This window comes from Musa acuminata, chromosome BXJ3-6 (assembly GCF_036884655.1).
Source record: "Musa acuminata AAA Group cultivar baxijiao chromosome BXJ3-6, Cavendish_Baxijiao_AAA, whole genome shotgun sequence".
Taxonomy (NCBI): Eukaryota; Viridiplantae; Streptophyta; class Magnoliopsida; order Zingiberales; family Musaceae; genus Musa; species Musa acuminata.
This window is the reverse complement of record NC_088354.1, coordinates 8,437,109-8,450,000: the sequence shown is the minus strand read 5'-3', so window position 1 is coordinate 8,450,000 and position 12,892 is coordinate 8,437,109. Positions and strand designations below refer to the sequence as shown.

The 12,892-nt window shown below is 37.3% G+C and overlaps 1 protein-coding gene across 3 annotated transcripts in view; it reads left to right on the top strand.

Annotated features, from left to right (window-relative positions):
• Nucleotides 1–12,790, top strand: part of LOC135640174 (1-phosphatidylinositol-3-phosphate 5-kinase FAB1B-like) — a 13,114-nt gene extending 324 nt beyond the window's left edge. The window contains exons 1-12 of one of the 3 annotated variants that reach the window (XM_065154376.1): nucleotides 1–63; nucleotides 226–1,223; nucleotides 3,241–3,972; nucleotides 4,638–4,791; nucleotides 4,896–5,240; nucleotides 6,041–6,913; nucleotides 7,000–7,331; nucleotides 7,420–7,543; nucleotides 7,648–7,806; nucleotides 7,897–9,420; nucleotides 11,325–11,591; nucleotides 12,164–12,790. The exon at nucleotides 1–63 is cut by the window's left edge and continues 324 nt beyond it. In XM_065154376.1, the coding sequence (XP_065010448.1) occupies nucleotides 628–1,223; nucleotides 3,241–3,972; nucleotides 4,638–4,791; nucleotides 4,896–5,240; nucleotides 6,041–6,913; nucleotides 7,000–7,331; nucleotides 7,420–7,543; nucleotides 7,648–7,806; nucleotides 7,897–9,420; nucleotides 11,325–11,591; nucleotides 12,164–12,493 (5,436 nt within the window). In that variant the 5' untranslated portion in view covers nucleotides 1–63; nucleotides 226–627 and the 3' untranslated portion in view covers nucleotides 12,494–12,790. Of the gene's footprint in view, nucleotides 1,224–3,240; nucleotides 3,973–4,637; nucleotides 4,792–4,895; nucleotides 5,241–6,040; nucleotides 6,914–6,999; nucleotides 7,332–7,419; nucleotides 7,544–7,647; nucleotides 7,807–7,896; nucleotides 9,421–10,710; nucleotides 10,867–11,324; nucleotides 11,592–12,163 lie in introns of those variants that run through there. The other 2 variants (XR_010497196.1, XM_065154377.1) reach the window with 2 other exon arrangements.
• Nucleotides 12,791–12,892: the final 102 nt, after the last annotated feature.

Here is a 12,892-nt window from a genome sequence, read left to right as displayed (position 1 = left end):
CCTTTGACTTTGGCAAGCCTTCCTGGGCGACTCTCGTGCTGTGAATTCCCTGCGCCATCGGAGGTATCGAGCCTGCCCTGGCATTTTGTTTGATTCCGTCGATTTCTTTTGAATTTGATTGAGAAGCGATGCGATCTGTCGCCGTTTGTCATGGGAATCCTGCATTCCGGGGCGGGGATGGGGGTCCTGATGGTGCTTAGGTGTCATTTGCTGCTGTGGGTGCAGACGCTGGAAAAGAAGGGCCTTTTTGTTTGATTGGCTTTAGGAAAGGTGGCATTCCGGACATCGAGTAGCATGGAAGGAGATTGCGTTCCTTCAAACGTTTGGTTCTCGATTGTCCTGGCATTTCGATCGCGAGGGAGATCTTCTACCTCCTCCTTGATGGGCTGCCGCTTGATTAATGTTTGTAGTGTATGATCCTCCGATTGTCTATGTAGCATGTTGGAAGCGCGTCCACTGGATGCAAGAAAAGCTCTGTCTTGGTCCTTCTTCGAGAAGACAACATGGATCGCTTGTTGCACAATTTGAGCGGAACAGATCTTGAGTGTTTGTGGAGTGGAAGACAACAAGCTTATCGGCTGCATATGCATTATTCAGAATGAGTGAGGTGGAGAGAGATCATCCTCGATGGAAAATTCCGACAATGCATTCTCTGAATTGGTTAGCATCGTGAAGTCCTGGATCCCTCGGCGGTCTGAACCGCCAAATGTGTCAAGGAACTTTTGGATGCCCGACCATAGTTGCAGGGTATGTTATGAGTGTGATGCACAATTCACGGTTTTTAACCGTCGACATCATTGTCGACATTGCGGACGCATTTTCTGTGGAAAGTGCACAGCAAATTTTATCCCTGCTACATCTGATAATTTGAGGAGCACTAAAGAGGTAGGTGAGCGTGAGCGAATTCGGGTTTGTAACTTTTGCTTCAAACAATGGGATCAAAGGATATCATCAACTGATAATGCATTTCAACAGTACATCAGTCCTGCTCTTTCCTCAACAAGCATTGTCAGTACCAAATCTAGTGGGACTATTAACAGCAACTTCAATGTTGAATCTTACTCGTCAGGACCTTACCATCTTATTCCTTATGGTCCTGCTCCTAATCCATGCCAATCTGTTCTGTTGGAGCCATGCTCAGATAAGCCAGACCTGCATGTATCTGCAAGGAGCATAGACGCCGTAGAGATTGGTAGTCATCGGTTTGGCTATGTTATGAACAGGTATCCTTGTCTTTCACTTAATTGCTCTGATTTATGGCACTTGCACACACTATCTCTTCCGCCATGGAGAAAATAAATCATTTACTGGGAGAAAATATATGGCAAGATGTTATATGTTCATTGACTTATGCGTGCTAAACTATTTTATAGTTTTTACTCTTTAGGCCAGTTGAGAAATGGTTATATCGTGATGATTTTTTTTATATAATGTGGGCTGTGCATTGCTGATGGAGTGAAGTTCCAATTTTTCTTTTGAGAACCATGCCTATATATATTCATCTTGGCATTTTTTTCTCGCCAGCATTAGGCTTCTTGTAACATTCTACATATATGAAAGTTATTTTCGTGTTCAAACAACTTTTAGGTGGTTCCTTGGTTGCATGACTTTTAATCATCATCACAAAGATGGATTTTCATATCAGCCAACTTGCCTTGTATGTCTCAAGGCAATTCCTTATCTGCATGGTGACATAGGACAGCTTATATGGGTCCAAATTTTAGGGAAGAGACATTGATGCAATCCTTCCTGAATAACTCATGATGGTAGTTGAGGTTGTTCCACTTGTCTTTGATGGTTTGCTACTCTTGTGACATCAGTCATTCAGCAACTTGGAGCCTTGTTAGTTCTTCTAGTCAAAAGTATAAGACAACAGGTCTACTGTATGAGTCTAGGCATTTCGAGACTTAAGTAATTGTGGAAGAGAAGAACAATTAGAATATTGGAAAGGACCTAGTAGATAGATAGTATCTGAGGCTCCAAATTCTCTAAACTCACTTTGAGGAGATGAATTTCACCATGCACCACTTAGATGTCTTGTGGAAAAAAGAGTTTTTGTTCATTCAGTCTGCAATGATCCAGATTACAACTCTTCCTGCCCCCATATTTCATGTAAGTTGAGAAAAGTGAAAAAAAGAAAATTATAATTATGAAATTTACATCCCTTGAATCAAGGCTTTTCAACCTATCCTATTTCTTTATTACTCACAAGTTTGCATTGAATCAGTTGATAGACAATCTTCCTCTTTTACATAATTGATACAGGCTTCTTTTTTTGCAGATTCTTTGATCAAGCTTGTTGGATGGAATATTTAATAAATAGAATTCTTCAATCTAGTCCAGATCTGTCTTCTTTCAAACTTTTATTTTGACTTCCCCTTTTTTCTTTTCCATAGACAATCTAGATAAGTCGGAACAAAATAGATGCTTCCACATGGCAACTTATGATATTTGCAAACCCCGTGAAATATCAATTTCTATTTTTGCAAAGTACAATAAAGATAAGATGTTCAAAGATAAAAATATGATCAAACCAATTCATATCTAAGTTCATCGCAAATATAAAGGAATTTGGGTTGACTTTTTTTTTTGCCTTTTGTTCCCAATATAGATTTAGAATGTGCCTCGTTTCCTTTGGGGAGGAATATGAAATCAAGTTGAGAGTTAATGTTGGGTTAATAGACGGTAAAAAAAAATCAATCAGATTTCAAGTGGAGCGTTACTGAATAACTTTGTAGCTTATATCTATAAATTGTCAAAAGCTTGAAATACATAATGATGATGTGAAAGATTGCTTTTCCAAATGACAACTATTTTTTTTTTGGTATTCAAACTTCTATTTTAATAATTTGCATATTTTCATCTTGCATTTTACTTGAGTGTTAACTTCACTACTTTTTTGGTGTGTCTTACTGTTACTTCATTTTATTCAAAGGTTTTTTTTTTTAAAATTAACTAGATCTAGTTATTCTAGCATTGACTTTTCCTCCTTGACTTTCCTTCACTATAGTTCAAGAATCTCAACATGACATTATTTTGTTGACTATGTATTGGCTTCATGCTGAGTGTTTGAAGGACCTGTAAAATTCTATAATGTTCTTTAAACAGATTCATTCTTTTACTATAAGATGCATTCCTGATAGTTGGTAGTCCATTTACCAGAAGTAAGACTCAGTGTTAAATCTAATTACGAGGTTAAAGTGATATCAGCATTAATGAAGTCCTGTCGTGGGTTTGCAGGAGTGATGATGATGATTATGAATATGGGGGGTTGCATGATTCAGAAACACAACATTTCCAGCATTATGATGACTATGGTGGTCAAGATGAATTTAATGGAGTGGATCAGGATTGCTATTCAAATAAAATGATTCCAGCCGAAGTTGATATCAATTTGGAAAACATCTGCTCCCCAGCACACAACACACAACTCCATGCTACTGTAGATGCTGATAAGATGGATGAAGAAAATGAACCTGATTGTAGCTATGAATGTAATGCTTCTCCTTCCATATATGAGATAGAAAATGCAGATGCAGAGCCTGTGGACTTTGAGAATAATGGACTACTCTGGCTTCCTCCTGACCCAGAAGATGAAGAAGATGAAAGAGAATCCATTCTGATTGATGATGACGAGGATGAGGATAGCCCAACAGGAGAGTGGAATTATGATCATTCATCAAATGGCTTTGGTAGTGGTGATTTCCGGACTAGGGACAGATCAATTGAGGAGCATAAGAAAGCAATGAAGAACATTGTTGATGGACATTTCAAGGTGTTGATAGCTCAACTTCTACAGGTTGAAAATCTTTCAGCTGGTGACGATGACAGGGGAAGTTGGTTGGACATTGTTACATTCCTGTCATGGGAAGCAGCAAATTTCCTTAAGCCAGACACTAGCAATGATGGAGGAATGGATCCTGGTGGGTACGTAAAAGTCAAGTGCCTGGCTTGTGGACATCGCAGTGAAAGGTGAATAGTATTTTTTAGTCTTTTAACTTTATTTGGCCTTATATATATACATACATATATATATATATATATACATACATATATATATATATATATACATATATATATATATATATACATACATATATATATATATACATACATATATATATATATACATACATATATATATATATACAAATATATATATATATACATATATATATATATATATATATATATACATACATATATCTGCTATTGGTTATTGTGGTTTTATCAAGTCTCTGGCTTTTGTGTGTTCCTTTCAACATACACAAGTTATACTAACACGGTTTCTACCTTCTCTTTCTTGTCTTGTCCTTGCTAATATATATAGGAGTTCAAGTCACTTCATATAAGCATACCAACAATTAACATCTTACTGAGTTGATATGCTTAGTATGTTTGCTGTACTTTTTTGTCTAGTCTTTTGGCAAGGTGTTAACAACTCGCTGGATTCTGTGTGTTCTCCTTTTTAACCTGCACAAGTTATAGTAACACAGTTTCTGCCTTCTCTTTCTTGTCTTGTCCTTGCTAATGTATATAGGAGTTCAAATCACTTCATATAATCACACCAACAACTAACATCTTACCGAGTTGATATGCTTAGTACGTTTGCTGAACTTTACTGCCTATTCTTTTAGCAAGGTGGTAAGAGGAGTTGTTTGTAAGAAGAATGTGGCACATCGACGTATGCAATCAAAAATAGAGAAACCACGTTTTCTAATTCTTGGAGGAGCTCTTGAATACCAACGAGTAACAAATACGCTGTCAAGTTTTGATACTTTGCTGCAGCAGGTGAGTTATACATTCATGTAAGACTCTGAGTTTGATTTTATTTTATTTTTTGGTGAATATGCACTAGGCTCATTTCGCATTTTGAAGTTAGATGGTTTATCCAGGAAATGGATCATTTGAAAATGGCTGTTGCAAAGATTGCTGCTCACCAGCCTAATGTCCTTTTGGTAGAGAAATCAGTATCTCGTTTTGCCCAAGATTACCTTCTAGCAAAAGACATCTCGTTGGTTTTGAATATCAAAAGACCTCTTTTGGAACGTATTACCCGCTGCACTGGGGCTCATATAGTCCCTTCCATTGACCACCTATCGTCTCCAATGCTTGGGCACTGTGATTTGTTTCATGTGGAGAAGTATCGTGAGGATCATACTACTGCAGCACAAGGAGGGAAGAAAATGCTAAAAAACTTGATGTTTTTTGAAGGGTGCCCAAAGCCTTTGGGTTGCACTGTAAGTGACAATTACATTCAAGAAATTCTATTCCTGTTACATATTTTTGGGTTATGTTGATGTTGTAGAACATGTGCGCTGGTTATGTTATCTCCAGTTAAGTTTTGGAGATCTTTCGAGCATTTGGGTAATTTTTGTTTAGGTGGTCTTGGGATAGCATTTTCCTGATGGTGAATAAGACAATTGGGCAAACTATCTTGCTGGGGACTGCAATTGCAATTTCAGCTATTTGTTTATGAATTTAAATATATTTTGGGTCCTGAACTTAAATTATTCACTCTTTCTCACTTTGCATGATTTTATGTGACCCTTCAGTAATCTTTTCTGTTTTATCTTTTATGATCACCATGATATATTTGCACTGGAATTATGGGGAAGCGAGATTTTCATTAACTGAGTTGCAAAGTAGGATTCACTTGATGATTGTACATCTTCTCCACCCGCGTTGGAGAGAGTCTTGTCCATTGGGACACCCTTTTCTGTTTGACAAGGCCTGTCCAAAGGACAAAAATGTGCAATCTATCATCTTTTAGATAACTTTGACAAGTATTAAATGAACTTCTACTGACAGCTGAACTTTGTTTTTAGGCCAAATGCAATGTTGGTTTTAGTTTCATCCTTTCACATCAGAATATTTGTCTTGCTAACGTATTGCACTTGACATGGATTTTCTGTAACTCGTTGAGTTTGAACTAATTGAGACAAATATTGTGTTCAAGTAATTCATATTAGAACATTTGGCGCATTGAAACTTCAGCTGAAGGTTTATGAATCTCTTGTTTTTTTCTTCGTTCAACTAGGTTTTACTTAAAGGTGCTAGTGTTGATGAACTGAAGAAAGTGAAACCTGTAGTCCAGTATGGAGTTTTTGCAGCCTACCATTTGGCTCTCGAAACATCTTTTCTAGCAGATGAAGGTGCTTTTCTACCTGAACTTCCTTTAAAGACTCCAATAACTGTTGCATTGCCAGATAAAACTTCTAGCATCGACAGATCCATCTCCTTGGTTCCTGGGTTCCCTACTGCTGGTGAGCCACATGGTAGTGCCAACACAACATATCCTGTCACAACATCCATAGAGTCCAGAAAGATGGTATTGGAAGCATCACCATGTTCCTTTAAAGGCCACAACTCCAGAGTTGAAGATTTTGCCTCCATGTTAAGTCCTATCTCTGCTGATCATCTTTTAGAAGCATCAAGTGGGGCCTCTTTACCTTATTTCTCGACTTTGGGTAATGTCTCAAATTATTCACCTCAATCTCGTACCACAAAGGACAAAAGTATAGTGTTCTTTGGAGATTGTCATGAGGCAATATCATACATAATTGATGATCAGGCAGTTCGACATGGTTCTCCTCTTCCTGATCAAGCAGAAAATTGTGCTGCTATACCTAAGGATGCCCAAACTGAGAGCAGTTGTATGTTAGAAAAGCAGATTAGCTCCTCTAATCCAGAAACTTCACAACAATTTGCTGATGAATTGCATGACTACACGCTACTGAAGGAAGAATTTGCACTTTCTCCTTCTGATCATCTGAGCATTTTGGTTTCGCTTTCAACCCGCTGTGTGTGGAAAGGGACTGTTTGTGAGCGTTCCCAACTCTTTCGCATAAAGTATTATGGTAATTTTGACAAACCTTTGGGAAGATTTCTACGAGATCATCTATTTGATGAGGTGTTTTTTTGTCTCTCATTTCATTATGGGTTTCTTTAACCACATTTTGCCCCTCTATGGTTGACAGTATTTTCTCTCCTTGTCAGAATTATAGGTGTCGTTCATGTGATATGCCATCAGAAGCTCATGTTCATTGTTACACTCATCGATATGGCAGTCTGACAATATCTGTTAGAAAGTTTCCAGAGATTCTCCTGCCAGGAGAAAGGGATGGAAAAATCTGGATGTGGCATAGGTGCTTAATGTGTCGTCGTAATAATGGCTTCCCTCCAGCAACTCGTAGAGTTGTGATGTCTGATGCTGCATGGGGTTTATCTTTTGGAAAATTTCTGGAGCTTAGCTTTTCAAACCATGCTGCTGCAAGTAGAGTTGCTAGCTGCGGGCACTCACTTCATAGAGACTGCCTTCGCTTTTATGGGTTCCTCTTTCTTGATCCCTTGTGTCTGTCTATTGGATTAAAACTTTAGTGTCTCCTTGTTTTCTGATTTTACTGTGTGCATAAACAGGTTTGGTAGAATGGTTGCTTGCTTCCGGTATGCATCAATCAATGTGCACTCTGTTTACCTGCCACCTCCAAAAGTTGATTTTAATTATCAGCACCAGGAATGGATATCTAAAGAAGCAAATGAGGTTTGTAGCAATAGAAAAACACCGAGTTCTTTTCGCTTAGTTTGTTGATGAAGATTTTGGGATGAAGATTATATATGTAGTTACAAAACTTCATCCATGTCTAGGTGGCTGAGAGGGCTGAAAATTTATTTAGGGAAATACATAGTGATTTATGCCAATTTAAAGAAACAATGATTCAAAATGGTAGCATGGAAGTCCCAGAATTCAGACATCACATCGTTGAACTTCAAGATTTTCTGCAAACTGAGAAAGCTGAGTTTGAGGTAATATAGCTTCTTTATTGTAGTTTTTTGTTTTTTCATTGGATGAGTTGTTCAAATTTTACATTTGTTCTGGGTCATTGGCTCATTTAGGATGTTCTACATAAAGTATTAAAGAAGGAGGTGAGGAAAGGAGAACCAGTCATTGATATTCTTGAGGTTAATAAGTTAAGAAGGCAGTTAATCTTCCATTCATATTTATGGGATCAACGACTGTTATTTGCTGCAGAATTAGATAATTGTCCCAAGGGGATTTGTAACAGTTTCTTGACAAGAGAGAAAGAAAAGCACTGCACTGTCGAAAAGATCAAAGATTTGAATCTAGCATTAAAGCCACAAAAAGATTCCCAGTGTTCAAATGCTGCTCCAGTAGAATTTAAAACTGATGAGCTCTTCGAGCAAGGGACTCAAACTGCTAACAATCCAGAGGGGCTCTTTGGTCATCATGATAGTGACGAGTTAGGTCAGAAAATAAGAGATGTAGAAATGGACTCAATGCAAGAGAAACAAAACCAAACCTCTCTTTATACCAGCATAAGTGCCACTGAAAGTTCAATTCTTTTGGAATCTGGTTTAGTAGGGCGTAGAACCCTTTCAGATGGACAGTTTCCAGTTTTGACAAATTTATCTGACACGTTTGATGCAAGGTGGATCGGTGACAGCGGCACTGCCCTGGCTGATGTAATGATTCAAGATCTGATAGTTCCAATGGAAAACTCAGTTGCAATGCCAATTTCTGAGGGTTCAGAAGAACGTGCTGGAGCTGACATAACACAATCATTTACTTCCATACTACTAAGTAAGTTAGGAGACAGTGCAGAGGACTTCTCAGCCCGGATTGGAATTCCTTTTGTAAATATTTATCGTACTATTAACAAAAACTGGGTAAACAGTCCAAGATTTAGTGATCTCAATGAGTACAGTTCTGTCTTCCGTATCTTTTTAAGGGAGTTGGAGCGTCAGGGTGGGGCAAGGTTTCTTCTTCCTGTTGGCTTAAATGATACTGTCATTCCAATTTACGATGATGAACCAACCAGTATCATTTCCTTTGCACTTGTCTCTCCTGAATATCATGTTCAATTATCAGACGAGCGGGACAGAATTAGAGATGGTACGGACTCTTCACCTTCATTACCACTCTATGATGCAGGGAATTTCTTATCTCAGTCCTTTGATGAAACCTTTTCTGATCCTTTTAAAAGTTTTGGGTCAACTGAGGATAATATTTTATCATTGTCTGGTAGCAGGGGTTCCCTGGTTTTAGATAAAACAATGCATGTCAGAGTTTCTTTTACGGATGAAGGTCCATTTGGGAAAGTAAAATACACTGTTACTTGTTATTATGCAAAATGCTTTGATGCTCTAAGAAGAGCTTGCTGCCCTTCTGAGCTTGATTTCATAAGGTCTCTCAGTCGTTGTAAGAAATGGGGAGCACAGGGTGGCAAAAGTAATGTATTTTTTGCAAAATCATTGGATGACAGGTTCATAGTAAAACAGGTTACGAAAACAGAATTAGAATCATTTATCAAGTTTGCCCCAGAGTATTTTAAGTATTATTCAGAGTCCATAGCCACAGGTAGCCCAACATCCTTGGCAAAGATCCTTGGTATTTATCAGGTATCGATCTTCTCTGACATATCTAATTTTGATCTATATTCTCATGGTGTGTTTTCTTTATCAGGCTTTCTTTGTTTTCTACATTTCTCTATGCATACTTGATATATGCTGGCATTTTATAATGTTTCTGCCTTTATACATTTGAGATTATGCTGGGACTTGAGTCTGTAAAATGGAGAAAGAAAAATATATAAAGATGGACCATCTTAAATTTTGTTATTTGAAAATTATGGGGAATATTTTCTAGTAACATGTTGAACTTTTGAAGCCAACATTTATGCAGTTGTGACATGAATTACTACTATATGGGTGGAATTCCTTCTGTTGATTTTTTATCCATCAAGAGGTTAGGCTGATTAAAATAACCTAGGACCGGACCGTTGTACTCATCACATTTTTTTTTTCTTTTTCCCCAAGTTTTTTATTTGTTTTATATCATATCTTTTAAGTATTTTTCATGAGAGTCTCTTATATTCACCAGTCAGTTAAATTCTTCAGCGTTTTCACCTTTTCAGAATTCCAAGTTCCCTTTGAATCCAACGAACTAAAATTTTTTGCCTTCTTTTTCCAAGTTCCCTTTGAACTCAAGATTTATACTTCACATTCTACCATAAGAATATCCTAAAAGATTCACTTTTAGGTTTTCAATACAAATTTGTGTACCTCTTTCGTTGGTTTCAAGTACTAACTTCAACACTCTGAATTAGATCTCATCAGTGTACGACAGAGGCCATAGAAAGTGTTGCAAGAATTAGACGCATGATACTATGATTGGTCAAAGGGCCAAGATGTCCAATATTTAAAAGACACAGAAACTAAAGTGCAGAAACCCAACACAAATAAGAGTAAACTTATTATAATCATATTTGAGACTCAATGTTTGTGTTGTGATCATGTTAATTGTTAAGTATTAGTTAAGTTCCTAATAGGAAGGCAAAATTGTTTTTTGCATAGACTGATGTTTTGCACGTAAATTTAGAAGGGTTTCAAAGTTGGGAGACACCCTGCAAACTGTAGTCCCTGTACCCATTGGGGTGGACCAGTGAAGGCACCTATTAATGATTTCCATTTGAAGCGACTACCCAAGTTAATTGTTAATTTCTCTGGAAGAGATTTCTTTGACCAGGAATATTGGATTAAGAGAGAGTTGGTGAGGTTGATCAGCAGGAATTTGAAACCCACCATTTCTTCTGCCTGTTAACTGTAAAGAGAGTAACTAGCTTTCTTCTGTTGTGTCAATATAGATCCGTATTCATTTTTTCTGATTTTGTTTATCCTACAAACTGGCAGGATGACAATTTTGTGGAACTTATCGATACATTAGTGAAAAGAGTGAAGTTAAGAGGCAGACGAAAATGAAACAAGTAATGAAATTTTAGAGAGAGTCTTGTTTTTGGAGTGGAACTGACAAGACTGGTGAATCCTCTTACACAAAGGAGCATTAAGGTAAAAGCTGTTCAAAGTTGACCATAGCGATATTACATTTTGAATCTTGCATTTGTGAATCCGATCTGGATGGAGCACACAGATTAAAGATACTCGTTAAAACATGAGAACTGTTTAAGAAATATACAATCCATTTTGAAACAGATAGTTATATCATGTGCACCATCTATCTAAAGTGATGCTATGATAGATGCACTATCTTTATCATGGTAGTATCTAGAGTGGTATAGAGAAACTTATCAAGAACTTTGAAGTCAGTGACACTGAATTATTGATTTGTAAATGAAATGACCACAAGTAAGATCATCTTTTAAGAAAATATGATAATTTGTTTCCATTTTTGGGTTTGTGACACACACCAAAGTGTTAATTAATTTGTCTTGTTTCTGTTTTTCTGATTATCATACTTTGGCTGGCTTGTGAAAATACTGATGTTTTAGCTAAATCTTATATTATAGGTTACCTCTAAGAACCTTAAGGGTGGAAAAGATATAAGGATGGATGTGCTGGTTATGGAGAATCTGCTGTTTCGAAGGAACATTACAAGGCTGTATGACCTAAAAGGGTCTTCAAGATCACGTTATAATCCAGACTCAAGTGGTAACAACAAAGTACTTCTTGACCAGAATTTGATTGAGGCAATGCCGACATCTCCAATTTTTGTGGGGAACAAGGCAAAGAGGTTGTTAGAGAGAGCTGTTTGGAATGATACATCATTTCTGGCGGTAAGCAAAAGAATTTACCTCTTTAATCGATGAGGCAATGTGCCATTGGCTAATTAGTCACTTTTTAAGTTTATCTGCATGTTTATCTGCATCTTCTTCAGTTTTGCATAAATAATATACATGTATATGAGCAGTAGCACACACTGTTTGAACACAAGTTCACCTATTAATAAACGTTGTTGTCTCTCTTAGTGAGGATGGATATTCTATGCTAATATTTCTTTTAGCTCATTTTTTATTATTTCTTTTATGGATCTGCTCTATAATGCTATAGCTTTCCACTTGTTGAGTTTCTTATCATTAGTAAATTGTTTTTTTTCTTTTTCCCCTCATACTTCGATATGGATTTGTTTCCGGTGCTATTCTTAAGATCCATACATCCCTTCCATCGACTCTCCTTCTTCCTGATATTTTTTGTAGTTGATCTTTCTGAGTCACCTAAATGAGCCAAGTTTGTTGCTTTGAAACTAATTGTGCATTTTGGTAGACTGGAGTATCTCCAATAGTGCTTTCTGTTTAAAACTACATATGTGATTCATGTCTAACACTCTATATCATCAATGCCATTACAGTCCATTGATGTCATGGATTACTCTTTGCTGGTGGGTGTCGACGAAGAGAAGCACGAACTAGTGCTGGGCATTATCGATTTTATGAGGCAATATACATGGGACAAGCACCTGGAGACTTGGGTGAAAGCTTCAGGAATATTGGGTGGGCCAAAGAATGTCTCTCCTACTGTAATTTCTCCAAAACAATACAAAAAGCGGTTCAGGAAAGCAATGTCTGCATACTTTCTTGTTGTTCCTGAACAGTGGTCACCACCGACCGGTATCCCTAACAAGCCGGACGCTGAAATCAGCCAAGAAAACCAGCAGGGAGCCACAACAGAAGGAAATTAGGTGCATTTAAGATGTATGTAAACAACAGTTTTCCTTCTTACAGTATCATAATTCTTTTTCTGGTCCTTTATAATCATAGGTCTCACATCGCCATTCATATTCCTTTAAACATTTGTGATTTCCACAATATAGAGAGGGCTAGTCATATCATATGCCACAAATTTAGCGTAGTATTTAGCTGAATTGTGCATGCTCGGACATGTATTTGTAGAGGAGGAACCTGTTTGGCTTCAATAAAAACAGTTGATTGAGGTCATACCTTATAATAGACTGCCGGCAGTTGCTAACTCTTTGCCAGTGAGTTGCATTCTTTCCAAGTGTTTGTAACTTCTGATCTATACACTCTGTATCGCAATTCATCATCCTTGAATCATGATCACCATTCTATGCGCCAGGATT